A 16,453-nucleotide genomic window follows, 5' to 3' on the forward strand; every position below is an offset into this window, starting at 1 on the left:
AAGGGTGTAGTGAACCACGGGAATAGTTACCCACGACAAAATAAACAAACAAAAATTGCTCCCTGGGAGAAGTTGTTGCAGGTTAGAACAGTGTGAGTTACTCTAGGGCTTGAGAGATGCCCTAGTCAGGGGTAAAGAATAAAACCTTATCCTGGAAATTGTCGGTCTGTGACTACTGACAGTGTCAGAAGATGACAGGAGAAGTTGGGAATAGAAAGTGGGAAGCAAGAGCTTCAAAAGCAATGGGACTGCATTCAAACTTAGCTTGCTGTTGCAGATCAGATTACCCCTGGGTTGGGCTCTGTTGAACAACTCCGCTTTGACCGGAAGGGGGACCACTAGCAGGTTCTGCTTTACTTGTCCCTATCCGAATTGTTGCGGTGTTAAGCTAGTGATGCAGGTGGAGAGGTTTGAATGCTGTCAGGTGTCCCTCCTGAACGGGGCACGTCCCACAAGCTCAATCCCAGCCAAGCAGGCCTGAGTCCGGCTCCCACTCCCCCGATCCCCAGCAATGTCAACTTGGAAGGGGGTGTTCTGTATGCACAACTGAGACAACCCAGGTGGGGCTCAGCTTATCGGCTGCACTACCTGAGACCTGACTCGACCAAGGCTGGCAAAATAGCCTTCAGGTATCACCCACCCTAGTGAGAGTCCAAGCTAGGGCCGTTCTCAGAACTCACCCTAGACGAGGTCCTGCTCAAAAGTTGTAATGATCGCCTGAGGTACCTGTCAGCCTTGCCCTTAATGAGTCAGTGGGTGCAGCCGGGCTGGCACGCTTTTGGGCTTCCAATTGCTGAGAACTCCCCTTCGGTTCTGACAAACTGTATGATCGCAAGCAGTGACAGCAGAGCCACAGACAAGCTCAACCAACAGAGAGCGAATGGTAGGCACCTAGCACAGGAAGAGCTCAACTGATCAGACCCAAACGACTCTCCGATGTGATTGTGTATGTTAACTGTTGTTAATAATGGTTGAACTTCTATGCAAGTACCCTTGTTGGGGGAGAGGGAGTGAATAAAAGCCTAAAGTGAAATAAGACCTAAAATAAATCAAAAAGATAAAACAGAAATCAAACCCAATGAGTTGTGATTCTTATTCAATTGAAAACATCAATTAGTTATGCAGCAATAACCTAATTAGATGTTAATGTGTTGTAATCAAGTTAATTAAAAAGTTGATTAAGGCTTTCAGGCAAGAACCTGTGTGTCCAATTATGAGTGTTGGTATTACCGCAGATGACCACCAGAGGCCCAACTCAGATGTTAACCTACTATGGCTGACCACTAGAGGTGCAATTTCAATGGAGTGGCACTGCTATGGCTTGCCACTAGAAGCGCAATTTCAAAATTGAGTGGTAATTCTATGCCTGACCACTAGAGGCGCAATTTCGAAATTGAGTGGTAGTTCTATGCCTGACCACTAGAGGCGCAATTTCGAAATGGAGTGGTAGTTCTATGACTGACCACTAGAGGCTCAATGGGGCGTTGCTCCCTTTGTGGGGGGTCCCAGGCAAGTGAGCCTAAAGGGGTAGGGTCACTGGTGACCCAAAAAAAAATTGGCGTCAGGCAGGCCTTCAGGGCTCTGACCTCTAAGTGGTTAGAGTGGCGTTCGCAGACTGCACTCGTAACCAAAGAGATGGCTAGGCGATTGCCGACGATCGATGAGTGACACACACGTTTAATGCATGCACATGCCGCTTGCGGCCTTCTGCGCCTTGCGCAGTTTAACCCCTTAAAACAATTACTGGAGCGAGACAGCGCTCGCGTTATGGCGACGGATCTAAATAGTGAGTGCACTATATCTCGTCGCAAATGATGCTGAAACCACGGCGGGTCTCAAGAACTGGAGACTCCCAATTTCCAAATTACACACGCACTTGGCTCGCAGCGCAAAGTGCTGTTAAACTTGCTTTGTCTAAAGCAGGCACACACATATGAGTAAGATCCTGATAGGTAGCTAAGCTATCGGTCTTATCTCAGGGAGTCCAAGCGCAACAGAATTCAGGTTAGAACCTCGTAACAAGAATTCCTGTTCGCTAATAGAGAGATCTCTGCCAGGATATATGGAAACGGAGAAACTCGTCCGAATCGATCCTGGAAACAACGCGCTATATCTGAGAATCTCGTCAGACATAGGGTTAAGGTTTACTGCAGTTTTAACGAAATAAACTAAAATAAAATAACCAAAAATAAAACAAAATAATATAACTACTAATAACAGAAATAAAAATAACTATATTAAGCCCGTATGTTCCCGCTTATATGCCTTCAGATTGCCCTGAGTGCGATTAATCCTCAACTTTTCCAACCAGTTCACTGTAGCGCTTATTCAACTGTACGTTCAGTCATAAAAAGTTTAAATTGTGTGCTCACAATAAGTTTAAACCTTGTACCCACATTCTCCACCAATTATGTAGGAATTATTAGCTCAGGTAATTTTAATATCTCCACCAATATGTTTTGAAATTAATTAACTTTTAATTAATTATTATTTAATGCTGATTATTAACCAATTGTTATGCCGAATATTCGGGTCGGCTCCTCCAAACTCAATTGTGAATCCCCGATATCTGTTAATGTGAGACTTAAATGGGATTCATTAATAACCAGTATCGCTTAATAACCTGGGTTAGTGGGCTCGTCCAGCGAGCTGCGTCACCAGGTAATGTAAACGATCGGTAGCGAAGCTCCCCTCACGGCCGATGAGAGAGAGTCTCGCGATATTTCAGGCGAGTTTAGAGGTTTCAGAGCGTAGTAGCCAGATCGCACAGAGGCAGGGACTATTGTGAGCACTCAATGACGGAGGCTGAAGTTGTGTAAAAAGACATGCATTTATTCCTACAACTAACATAAGACAGACATTACACCTAACAAACAATAAACATGAAATAACGGAATAGACACAAACGATGTAATCATGAAAATGCAATGACCAGATTTAAAATGATTAACCTGAAAAGGGAAAAACTGTTCTGCAAAGCAAGCAGTTTGTAAGGATTATAAACCTAAAGGAATATAGCAGGTGAATAGGACAGTTTAGGTTGTTAGAAAGGAAAGGAAGTTGGTTTACTTGGATGCAGGAAAGAGGGAGGTCTTTGCAGTTGGTTGCAGTGGCTGATGAGCTGATGGGTGATGGCTCTCAGGGAGGCGCGGTGTTTGCAGCGGTTGTTGGAGTGGAGTCCCTCCGGTTCTTTCTTCTGGTGAAGCTTGGGCTGAGTTGCAGTTCTTTGGGTCTTCACCGACGGGCTTTAAGAACGCTGCTTGTTTCTCCGTTTTCTTCTCTTTTTCTCCGCCTTTCTCTCCTGGCTTTGTTCTGAGGTGCCAGGTTTTATAGTGTAAGGTTCGTGATTAGGAGTGACCAGGAATTCGAGTCCTGGACCAATGGCTGACCATCCATTTGGCGGGCTTCGGAAGGGGGTCGGTATCAGTCTTTTTGGGATTTATGACCAGACTGACTTCTCTGGTAATGGTGATTTTCATTAGGCTGGTGTAACTTTTGATATATCCACTTTTGTGGTAACCACTGACCAGATTTGGAAACTGGAGTGATTTTCCTTCGGTTTGATACCAAACATGCCGTACCAGCCCAGCGGTTCACACCAAATACCATCTGTGATGATTAATTAATGATTACTTATATTATGCTATTATGTTATGTTCTATTACTCACACCAGTATATGGTACAGGTGGTTTAGGTTGTACCTCAACAGATATTACCCTTTATACAGACATTATATGACATATTCTCATGTCATAAGCACATCTTACCCTTAGATAGGCATGGTAGAATACAAAGATCAGATAAGGGTTGCCGAGGAATGTGGCAAAGAAAAAGGGGGGGAGAAGGTTTGTCAAACAAAGAAAAAGAATCTCCAAAAGTTAAGACACATTCGAACATAACCTGTACATATCTGTATATTAAGACTAGTAGTCAAGAGTAAATACATATACAGATATACAAAAGCCAAACTTAAAAGAAACTTTCTTTGGGGTGTTGGTCTGTTCTGTGAGTGGTATGTAAGGCAGGATGTCTGGGGAGGGGGTTGTGTGCCAAGTCGAGGGACCCCTGTCCTTGGGGTCCACTCTGTTCTCTGTAGGTCGTTAAAACTTTGAGCAATAAAAGTTGGAGTGCTGGCCTCCCTTGTTATCTGTGTGTGTGGGGTCACAAACCCCCCTTTGGGGCCTAGGTCGATGTGTGCCTTCTCGTACCAGGGTAGGCCTTGTCTCAGGCCACCTGGAATTTAAGCTTTGTGATATGTGCATGTGTGATCCTACAAGGGGTTGTAAAGCCTAAAGCCCCACTACCAAAACAGCAAAGATATAATTTGGTGAGATGAAATGTTAAATCAACCATAAATTAGAGACACAACTCACTCAATCACAAACCTCTTCCACAGCAGCTCACCAAAGACACACTTTTTATAGCTGCCTAGTTGGTCTTTTCATCCTCCACTGGATAACGAGGGCCAGCTGTGTCTCATTAGTCTAGGCATCAAGGACATTAATTAACCTTAAAATAATTGCTGGATATATATATATATAATTTTTTTTATAGCATATTGCATTAATCACAAATATTATATTTCTTTTTTTTCTTTAGAGATCCAAACCAGCCTGTTCCCCAGGACACAAAATTCATCCATACAAAGCCAAACCGATTTGAGGAAGTGGCCTGGTCGAAGTACAACCCGAAGGACCAGCTCTACCTACATATTGGCCTGAAGCCCCGAGTCAGGGATCACTACCGAGCGACCAAGGTTGCCTTCTGGTTGGAGCTTGTCCCACATTTGCACAATATAAATGAACTATTTCCTTATGTGTCCACAACAACGAAGATCCCCCCACAAGACACGACCCCCTTCCCATACACCAAACGGTTTCCAGGAAAGACGTGGCCGTCTACCACTCGTCACCCCGGTGTCCCGCCGGCCAACACCAAGCAAGTGACTGACCAGCGCAAATCAGGGGAGCTGGACGAGAATCCCATCCTAATTGAGAACAAACGTGACTACTCTACGGAGCTCAGCGTGACGATCGCAGTGGGGGCCTCACTCCTCTTCCTCAACATCTTGGCCTTTGCCGCCCTTTACTACAAGAAAGACAAGCGGCGGCATGAGTCGAACCGGCGGCCCAGCCCGCAAAGGAATGCAGCCAACGACATTGCTCACATCCAGAATGAAGAGATCTTGTCTCTCCAGATGAAGCAGCTGGAGCACGACCACGACTGCGAGTCTCTGCAGGCACAGGACACACTCAGGCTAACCTGCCCCTCTGATTACACCCTGACACTGAGGCGATCCCCAGACGACATCCAGCTCATTACGTCCAGCACCATCAACATGATACCCAATTCCTTGGCTGGAATGCAGTCTCTGCACACTTTCAACACTTTTACTGGGCCTCAAAACAGTACTAACCTACCCCACGGGCATTCCACAACAAGAGTATAGCTCTATCCAAGCAACTATACTCTACAAGGCCCGCAATGACAAATATTGCTTTCCAAATCAGAATGATCACAGATAGTCAAATATTATTTTACTACCAAGCCTTCTTAAAGAAATATATCAGAGTTTGACTTGACTTGCCTGTGAAACGTGACAAGTGAATGTCACCTTAATTCAGACTTTTGCCTCTGGAAGGATCAATCTATCAACAAGCATTCATTTGATAACATCTCTGTAGAAGACATACATATTTCTGTGTGTAGCAAGTGATAATGAGTTTAACACAAAGCTTTGTATGTGCCATAGACTGAATGACAAGAACAACCAAGAATGATTGTCTTGTATATGATGAGTTTTGAACATAACAGTAAAAAGAATTTGAATTTTTAAATGGACTATGCATTTAAATTGGTTGACATAATCAAAGTGAAAATTTCCCAGCCTGAACTGTATTTATGAGACTTTGTAAAAATAAAAAAAATGTACATAGTCGTGCGTAAACACAAATACAAAGCAGAAGAAAGAAAAACAATACAAATAAAATAATTTTACTGTGGTTTTGAGTTAATATATGGCTTTTAAACAGCTTGTGCATTAAGTTGAGATGTGTGTAAATATATTTGTCTGACTTTTTCATTTTCAAGAAAAATTAAAAAGATATATATGATGCCATTAATTTCCTTGGGAGCATATATCCTACAGGCCATGGCTGAATTTTTCCATTACCATATTTTCCGTTATTTTATATTGCATGTTTTAGCGTTTAGCTTTATAACAATTAAATGGCGTGGAAACGCAGCTGCTGTCTTTGGCTGACAGCATGGCTGTGTATGTGCGCGGTGACTGCACACAAACATACAAATGCATTCACCCACGGGCTTACACATGCACACAAATGCCCACATGCACACACTATGCTTTCTGTTCTTTCACCTTAAGCGCCACTATAGTTTTTAAAGGCCTGCTTTTTTTTTTTTTTTGCAATCTAAACACTGCCTCCGCTTAAAAATTACCAGCATTGTATGATTTAGGAAAAGGCAGTGGGTTTTCGTATTAACGTAAGCAATGTTTGTAAAGAAATGTAGGTTAGATATTTCAAATTGTCATATGCTAGCAATACGTAGTATTGTGCCAGGCTTGTATTACATCGGGTTTAAAAGAAAATGAATGAGTTTTAATTATAATAACAGTAATAGCTGACAAACTAACCCAGATTCTTTTTTATTTATCCAGAAAATTGAACAAAATCCACAAATAAGCAGAAATATTATAATTATGACAAATATTACAATACTGTATTCTTTGTAGACTGAAACCTATGTATACAAAAAGAAAACTTCAGTAATTCTTCAGTTTTTAAGGCACACAGTCTTTTCAAGTAGGATATTATATACATTTTTTCTCATATTTATTTATGTTTTGCCTTAAGTGATAGATATTTCTGGCTGAACACCTGTATAATTTTTTTCTGCATTTTTAATAAAATACAACAATATTTTCGAACTTGGTGTTTATGTACATATTTATATAATTTCATAATATGACATTGGGTTTGTGTCTGTGTTTGGTTAATGGGATTTATTTAAGTTCTTTATACCTCACATCACTATAGCAAACAATATTTAGACATCTGTATTTAAAGGAGTGAAATTATGTGTCATAATACCACATAATATGATTTGTGTTTCTGATTTCTTGCCCCATTTTAAACTAGCATTTTATTTATTTAACAATGTCATGGACCAAGCTTACATTTTGTGTTGACACCATGTGGGTTGCCTGAATTTATTGAAATATCAAGAATATTTGTTTTGTTCAGTTTGGTTTTTGCTGTGTTTAGTTTTTTGACTTTGCTTTTAACACCATTGAGGTTTGCAGATATACCACGATGGTGGTCTTCACTCAGATTGGTAAATATATCTAACATTTACAATGTTATGTAAAGTAAATGTCATTATAAGAAAGGGGCCACACTGAAAACTGCAGAGAATTTAGCAGTGTATGATGTTCAAAACAATTTATCTATAAAACACCAGTATGTTGGGACTACACCGATAAAAAATGCCTTACACAAAGATATATAAGAACTGCCTGCATTTTCATCAGTGCTGCATGTAGATCGGCCAGGGTAACCCTGTAGCTAATAAAGCCTTTATGAACATAGGAAGGCCATCACTTTTTATATATATAGACACACACACAGTATATACGAGTATATGGGGGGAAAGTTGATATACAAAACATGCAAATGAATCATAAAAAATAAACTAGCCTTCGCAGAGCTATTGTGAAACTATGAAAATGGAAAATGTTGGTCTCACGTTGTGCACAGCTATAGGGATCCCTCTGTGTCGCACAAAGAATTTAATGTTATGATGACCTTTTGGAGGGAAGGCAGTTGAAGAGTTGTAAATGAAAGACGTTATGTGGCGATTGTCGATATTGTTCAGGATAATGATTATTTTGAGCTTTGGGTGCGCTTATCAAGACCTACATGTTTCAGCAAGTACAATGATTATGTATAATGTTTGTCGGACAATATCAATGACATTGAAAACCATTATTACCCTTTCTAAAGGAATATTGGACACAAAATAATTCTTATACATGGTAGATTTTACAATTTCCCGTAAATATGCCAAAAAATATACTCAAATGTTAATTTATGACTTTTTTCCCATAAATGAAAATGTCAAAAAAATAGCTAATGTTAAATTTTAAAAAATTCAACTACTGTACAAGCGGGATTAAGTCACGCATTATTGATTGGTTCAGAGCAGCCAGGTTCCTCCAATTAGATCTATGTATGGTAGCTGGGTGCTGTGTGAGAACTTTTTCTATGGTCTGGAGATAAAGGGCTAATTTGCTTATACTTTGGTGTAAAACGTTTATATGAAACATGCTGGTAAGCTATATAAATATGTGTTCATATTTTTAAAAGCAGAATCCTGGAAATTATTAGGTAGAACAAACACCACTGTTCTGGATATTGGGTGGGGTGAGTTTCACCCATCCCCCCTCCATGTGAAACACCCCCAGGAGTTCTGGCGATGGAGGAAGCTATCGGTCCTAAACTTGCCCTAGTAACTTCTCCAGCGCAGTGAGTTTCTTCAAGATTAAAAGGAAGTTAAGTGATAACTGGAGATTCACATCTCTTTTTCCCCAGTCGCATGTCTATCTTTACACACACACACACACACACACACACACACACACACACACACACACACACGTTTGTAATTATATCTTTGTGGGGACTCTCCATACATTTCTATGGGGAAAACTCTAATCCCAACATGACGAATTTCAGTTCTACCCCAGCCGTAACCAAACAAAGTACAAGATTTTTGGCATTTTTAAATTTTTGATTACATTCACAGGTCTTTGTGGGGACCTGAAAACTGGTTCCCACAATGTCATAATAACAGACTTTTATTACATTGTGGGGAACACTTAGTTTCCAGTGTGTAAAATAAACATAATCCATACACACACACACACACTACTGTTTTGTAACTTTTATTGTAGATATTATCGTTTTATTGAATACCACTCATTTCTGAAAATTAATGATAAACTGTCCCTCAGTGGAACCTTATACTTCACAGGGATTAATTTTCTACTACTTTCATTAAAACAGAACAGTTGCCTTTGTAATTTGCTGTTTAAATGTTTACATTCACACACAATCACACACTAAGGAAAATCATTTGCAGAGATACAGATTCAGCTACTGTAACTGCCTGACTTTAAGCGTTGGGAGGAAAGGCTCTCTGCACACGCAGAATATGCATGGAACTCCACAGTTTCCATGTTCACTTGGGCCAGCTGTGCAATTGTGTAAGATGAAATAACAGAATAATGTAAATCAGTATCAAAAAGTGAGATTTATTGCCATAGTGTGAGACGAGCAATATATTTGCTGCGAATCTTGGTCTAATGTGGGAGATAACCACTCCCACTCAGGTTATATGCCCATTCATTTTGCTGGTTCCCATTTAACTGGACCTCAGAGTCGTTTCATTGAAGGAATAAATCTGATTTCATTTTTTTTTCATTTCATATTTTGCATAATTTACATAAATCTACCAGTCTGTTATTTTTCAAAAGTGACTTGCTGTGTGTTGCAGTTTATTCTACATATAAATATTGCCCTGATGTGTTGTGCTTTACTAAATAATAGAGAAGGATTAAATAAACTTCTATTAGACGTAGCTGTTTTCGCAAATAAACCTTCAGTTCCCCGAGCCTTGGGGATTTTCTGATGTGCAGCTGTTACATAAATGAAAAAAAAAATCTCCGCCAGAGCATATGAGGGTTATTGAGACAAACATGTTTTGTTCTACACTGAAACAAAAAAAAAATATAAACCAATATCACAGCACCCCCTAGAGGCATTACTGGTCATTTTAATAATTCCCAGGATCATTTGCACATATGTGTAGTGATATGCAAGTATGATTAGCAATAATGACATCAATCACATTGAGAAACATTCCATAAAGCAGTGGACTAAGAAAAAATTCCTAACCATATTTTTTGTATTAAACTGCAAAGTGCAGGTAGGAATTTGCAATTCTCTGCTAGACTCAAACTTTAGTCTCAAGACTAAAACCTACTAGCTATAGCATTCAGATGGGAAAGATGCATTTAGACACAACATTTGAATGCTTAGAAATGCTGGTAATGGAATTTAGTTCTCCAGTAAGTGTTGCCATTGTTGCATTTTTATTTCATAATGGGAATCAGAATCAGCTTTATTTTGCCAAGTACATGTACAATTATGCAGAAGTACTACCATTCAAAATATTTACAATCTTTATGGTTCTACTTAGTGCTTTGTAGTCATATTGGTTGACATTGAGCGTTATTTATTGTAAGATGTTTGTGGCAACAACCAGCCTTTAAAAGGGATATTGCATTAATCACTAGCTATCGGTTGTTCCATAAAATCTGTTTGTGATCAACTGCTCCTTTGAGGGGAAGATACCTTCAGTAGAGCCCAAAAAAGGTTACATCATTTCACAAGTAAGGGAAAACAGGGTGATAAGCATACTTGTTTTGCCATGACATACCATGTCAAAGTAGAAATCATAAAACATCTTCATCACTAATGAATCATGATAACAAATTTATTTCGAGCAGTTACCTTACTTATTACTATGTGTGTTAATTTTACTGACCTTTATGAACTACTGAAGTAACAAATAATGATTAACACAAAAAGTGAAATACTGATCTCATGTTTGTTAATCCATTAATAAATCATAAAATATCTTTTACCTCAAGTAACTGCTATATATGTTCATGATCTGTACTTCAGTAGTAAATGGGTTACTACTAAGTTACTAAGGAACCATTTTGCAAAGTGTTACCCATCTTCTTTAAGGAATATCCTACACGGCAAGTTTCAATTGGCAGTGGATGGAGGGACAGTCAGGAGTTCATATTCTGTCCCCGGAGCTGTTTGTCATGCCATGACAGCTGCAGTTTGATACGGTTTTGGCGCCCACCTGGGACCCCCTGGAGAACCTTTCACCTGTAACCAAATGGTCACTCTGCTGGATGAGCTCCCATGGCAGAGTTGGGTTTCAGAACTGCTCTGCTTCATAATCACGTGCTGCTTTTATTCTAAGCCAAATATTCCATGCCTTGCCCGAGGACAGATCATTTAAACTAATTTTTGCAGTAATCCTTAAGAGAATGCAGGCCAATGAGGCCTTAAATGCTGAAACGTAAAATTTAAAGCACATTCTGAGAATTTTTTTACCGTTTAATTTGCATGGCACATGAATAATGAGTTGCACAACTTACCTTTATTCATGTGTAAAAATGTTTATTTACTGAACCAATGTAGGTTTTACAGTAGGTATACAAGGCAGCAAGTAGAGGTGACAATAGTGGCTTTGCCTGTTTGAACCTTTAGAATAGATAAGAAATCCAGTTCTCTAGCTACTACGCCCTCCGAGAAGCTTTTAAGCCATTACAAATTGCATCACAAAAGCCTTTTTTCTACGGCTGCATTCTGGACTGTTTCTAAATCTGCCTAAATCAATCTGCAAATTTTTGAAGATACAGTGAGTGGCTGCGAATAATACATAACTGAGATATTCACAACAGTTGTCATAAGAATGTAAAAATCTGAAAAATGCGACCTGACACTTAGAAATCTTTTCTTTCCCTGTAGTAGATCACAGCTTCAGCGAGAGAAAATTATTCAAATTTCTGTTCTATATGAATGTGTTCCATATATGTTTGCATTGAACAATTTCTGTAAGTTCACAAAAACTCCACAAACATAATTTAGTTGCTCATATTACACTTTGTAGATTGATGCATTGTTCAGTAATGTTAAAATGAACCGTGATCTATCTTCACTTTGTGGGGATTTTCTATATGCGAGTTATATTTACTTTGCTGGCCATTAATCTTTCCATGTAAAAGATTTTTAAAATGTCAGGAGAGGAATGTAAACCAACTCATTTGCAGTCACTGAGTCTGATGTATTCACATTTTCCCTTTGACTTTCTCACTATGAATGATGCAATGATGTTTTTGTGTTTACTTGGGATTATGCAAAAATATAACATTTGCTTCAGAGTCAGAAATGATTGCACTGAATAAAACAGAAGACAGACTTGCAGTGATGCAGGCACAGTAGAAATGCATCTTGAGCGGGGAAATAACAGTAGTTTCATTTATTCTCAGAGCAAATAGATGTCACTCTGTCTGACCTGAATTGCTGATTATTTTGGTAAAAATAGAAAAGGCCTTAACAGTGCATTGTTTTCACGCTATTCCAGGGTGTGAAGAAGTTGACCACCATTAGTTTAACTGAACAGTTTATTTTTGTTATTTTAAAAATTCCCCATGAACATGACTATTATAAATGGTTAGAAGATGGATTGTTGGATTTATCATTCTTAGAAATTATTCATTTATTTGGAGCCAGTACACAAAAGTTGTATAAAACATATTCGGGGTAACACATCTCACATACACATGCATTAATGAAACATTTCAACCAAACATGTACAGGTGATAACTATTTATTACAAAAGATTTTAATACATTTCATGTGTCAATAAGAATGATTAAATGATACAATAAAATAAAAGAGGAGTAGTTAAAATGTGTGTGTGTGCGTGTGTGTGTGCATTATATTTATATTATATTGTGTGGATTAAATGTTCCCCACCGTATAATAAAAACGTTGTGGGGACCATTTTTTTCAGGAAACTCAGATGATTCGTTCCACAACCCAAAAATATTCATATAAAAATTATTAATACAAAATATAAAGTAAAAATACATAAAACAGATTAACCTACAGTTTACCTTTGAAAAGAATCATGGATGGTGTGAGGGAGACGAGAGAGAGGGTTATTTTGTAGGACGACTTTCACTATAACAGAATCACTGCTGTCTGTTGGCTCACTGGAATCTTTTTCTTTTTGTGCGACTTTAACAAGGAACATATCCAATGACAGCTGCGTTTTCTCTCCTTTTCGATTTCGCGGAAATGTGACATTGCATTGTCGTTAAACAGATTCATCGCTCGCACTGCTACGCCCTTATTCGGATTGCACTTTTCTACTAAATTTTCACTATACGAGTGAGGGACGTCGACTGAGACCGAGCATGGAAGACGATTACGCACAATCCCGTAGCGAGAGAGAGAGAGAGAGAGAAGAACCATCGGCTCAGTTGTGATCACGTGACGCTTGGTAGACAAAGCATATACATAATACTTGTATTGCAAGACCTTGCTCGTTTATCAAGTTAAAATTTATCACAAATTTGTGCTCGTCTTGCAAAAAACTCGCAGACCAAGTTACTTGCAATCCAAGGTTTTACTGTATTTTGTTTGTTACTTATAGTTGGGGCTGGGAAGGGGTTAAATAGAAATGAACGAAGAGTCCCCACAAAAATTACAAACCTGTGTGTGTGTGTGATTTCTAATTTCGTTATCCTGTTCTGTGTTTTATGTACACCTTTTTATGTATTCTAGTTTTATGTTTCATGTATAGCTTATTTAAAATGATTTTTTTTAAGGTGCACTGATGTAAAATGTTATTTGAAGGAGGCGATAGGGAGCTTGGGCAAGGAAATGAAAATGTTGACAGTGTGATGAGAAATGTTTCAATACTTACAATCTAACTGCTTGTTAATTAACCAACAGAGACCAATCTCTCCCTCCCTGTCTCAGTGTTTTGCTTTCAAAAGAATCGTTACTGTGTTGCGTTGATTGGTACTTCGACAAGGTGGAGGTCAAGAGTGAGATGAGAACAAAGGTCGAGGAATCAGAATGATGCATGAAATCCATAGTTCAGTCTCCAGTGTTGTCTTAATGAAGGAATATGACATCATGGAAATGAACAAATATGACATAATGACAATGAATACTGATTGAGAAGACAGAAAATCATCTTGCATTATTATAGACTGAATGTTACTCAAACAACTTTTTATTAATAATTTTTATTCTGAATGGGCTCCTTGCATACACTTCAATCGATTTGTGCAGAAGAACGCACAGTATCTTGAAATTCATTCCAATGTAGCATAAATATACACCCTCCTGCTTTTAAATCTTTATATGCAGATGAACCTCCTCTTTTCTTCATTTAAGGGTACCTAGGGGTGGAGCAGCCATTGGGAGCACCAGGAGATTACCTGGTGGACCGGTAACGTTCGGGGGCTGGTCGGGCTGCCATGTACATTAGGGCTGGGAAATATTTCAGTTTATACTACAGCTTTGGTCGATATTATTTTCTTTTCAGTCCAGAAATGTCACATGAGTGTTGGTTATTTTCATGCAATCACACAGTTCTGGCAGTCTAATAACAGTTATATTATTTTATATTACAATAACAGTTATGTTTTATTAAACCTGTTAATGTGAATACCTGTGTGACTTTCTAACTCATAATTAAGCAGTCATCGTCACGCCTTGCTCGTCCAACCCTCCTGTGTGCCATGCCCCCCTCGTTAACCTCATGGGGAATCCCTGCGTTTACCAGCTGTTCCTGGTTTCCGTCATTAGTCCTGTGTATTTCAGTCCGCGTTCCAGTATGTTTCTCCAGTCCTGTCACTGAAGTCATTGCCGTTTTGTGCCTCGCCTTGGTTTTTTTTCCTTAATAAACCCCTCGTTCCTGATTCTCCGTCTCCCTGCTTCTGATTCGCCAATCCATGCTCACATTCAGTCACGACACTCATTCTTATCAACATGATTTTCCTTGGTTTGACAGTTTCTCTGGTAACTTTATGGACTGGCTGCTTCCAGGGAATAGCCTGACTAGACGTTCTGTCCTTATAGGGACCGTAGTTTTAACAACACATTGAAATAATTTTAAATGCTAATTGAAATACAGTACTATGCGAAAGTCTTTGGCAGCGAGAGAAAATTATGTTTAAATGATCTTCATGTTGGTGTAAAATGCTATTGCTGTATGCCTGTCAAAGTGTGCTAGCTTAGCCATTTCAAAACTTCTGCTAAACTCACCCCAGTATTTGCACCAACCATCAATACAACCATTTATTACTTGACTCGACCACTAGCACACCTCCTATAGCTAATCAATATCTCATTAACGTTTTAAACTAGCTAATTAATTAAGTGAACTGGTAAAATTTAATAAACACATGTAATGGCTGAGGTGCCACTGAAGAGAGGTTTGGGAACTGAAGTGGTGTTCATCTGACCATCCGACTACATGTAAGCAGCTTTTTGGAGAAGAGAAGAAAATCTTACTAGTTTTTATTGTGTTATTCTTAATTTGCATTTGTTCAAATGATAAATTGTGCTTTTTGTTATGAGGAAAAGTGCACTTACTACTTAGATAAACTGCATTAACCATTTCTTTTGACTGCCTAACACTTTCACACAGTACTGTAATTTTGAAGAATTAACTGTGGCTAGTTTATTCTGTTATTTCTTTGTGTTCATTAGCTGTGGTATAACTGAGTTAAACCACTTTATTTTTACAAAAATAATCAACTCCAACTTGGTTAGCATTACAGTTGTCATTGATTATTTTCATATAACTGCACACCTTGTTGAGGTTTATTCCTTACATAAAATATTGGGATAAACGATCATATCGAGGTATCCAACCCCCCACCCCCCCCAGCCCCCGCCCACAAACACACACACACACACACAAAAGGAAAGCTTTAAACTGCACTGAAAGCCGCATCATAAACCTTATTTTATGTTCCAGTCAGTCAATATCAGATATCAGCATCGGGTTATCGTCAATGATATCATCAATTATCAATAATCTTTCCATGTAAAATCGTCAGTTCGTAAAAGCCTAGTGCACAACCTTGCAAATTATCATAAATAAATGTACATCCATGTAGTAAATCAATGAAAAGGCAGCCCTGCAGGTATCCATAGGGGAAAATGTGATAGCTCTTCCTAAAATGTTACAAACCTGATTTGCATGAAACTAAACTACATTTTTCAGAGGATGGCAAACTGAAAAAAACAGAAAGGTGGTGATAAGAAAGCAAGCAAAAGGCCATTGAGTTCAAGCATGGTACTGTCATTGGACGCCACCTTTGCAGTAAGTCAGTTCTTAAAATTTCTTCCCTGCTAGATATTCCACGGTCAATTATAAGTCCTATTATGGCATTTAGGAGCAACAGAAAGTCAGGCATAAAGTGGCAGACCACATAAAATAACAGAGTTGGAGCACGTAGTCCGTAAAAGTCGCCAACACTCTGTTGACTCAATATCTGGAGTTTCCAAACTTCCTCTGGCATTAACTCCAGCACAACAACTGCGCCAGGACCTTCATGGAATGGGCTTCCCTGGCCGAGCATCTGCGTTCAAGCCTCACATCACCAAGCGTAATGTGAAGCGTTGGATGGAGTGATGTAAAGCACACCGCCACTGGGCTCTGGGGTGGTGAAAACGTGCTTTTGTAGAGTGAAGAATTTGGAGGAGTCTGGATGGACGAGTCTGGGATTGGTAGATGCCAGGAGAATAGTACATGCCT

General features: G+C 39.0%; 1 protein-coding gene across 2 annotated transcripts in view; it reads left to right on the plus strand.

Annotated features, from left to right (window-relative positions):
- Positions 1 to 6,897, plus strand: part of nlgn4xa (neuroligin 4 X-linked a) — a 57,508-nt gene extending 50,611 nt beyond the window's left edge. For both annotated transcript variants that reach the window (XM_048977946.1, XM_048977947.1), the window contains one exon: positions 4,601 to 6,897. In XM_048977946.1, coding sequence (XP_048833903.1) covers positions 4,601 to 5,450 — 850 coding nt within the window. In that variant the 3' untranslated portion in view covers positions 5,451 to 6,897. The remainder of the gene's footprint in view (positions 1 to 4,600) is intronic.
- The last annotated feature ends 9,556 nt before the right edge of the window (positions 6,898 to 16,453 follow it).

Source organism: Brienomyrus brachyistius, chromosome 16 (assembly GCF_023856365.1).
Source record: "Brienomyrus brachyistius isolate T26 chromosome 16, BBRACH_0.4, whole genome shotgun sequence".
Taxonomy (NCBI): domain Eukaryota; kingdom Metazoa; phylum Chordata; class Actinopteri; order Osteoglossiformes; family Mormyridae; genus Brienomyrus; species Brienomyrus brachyistius.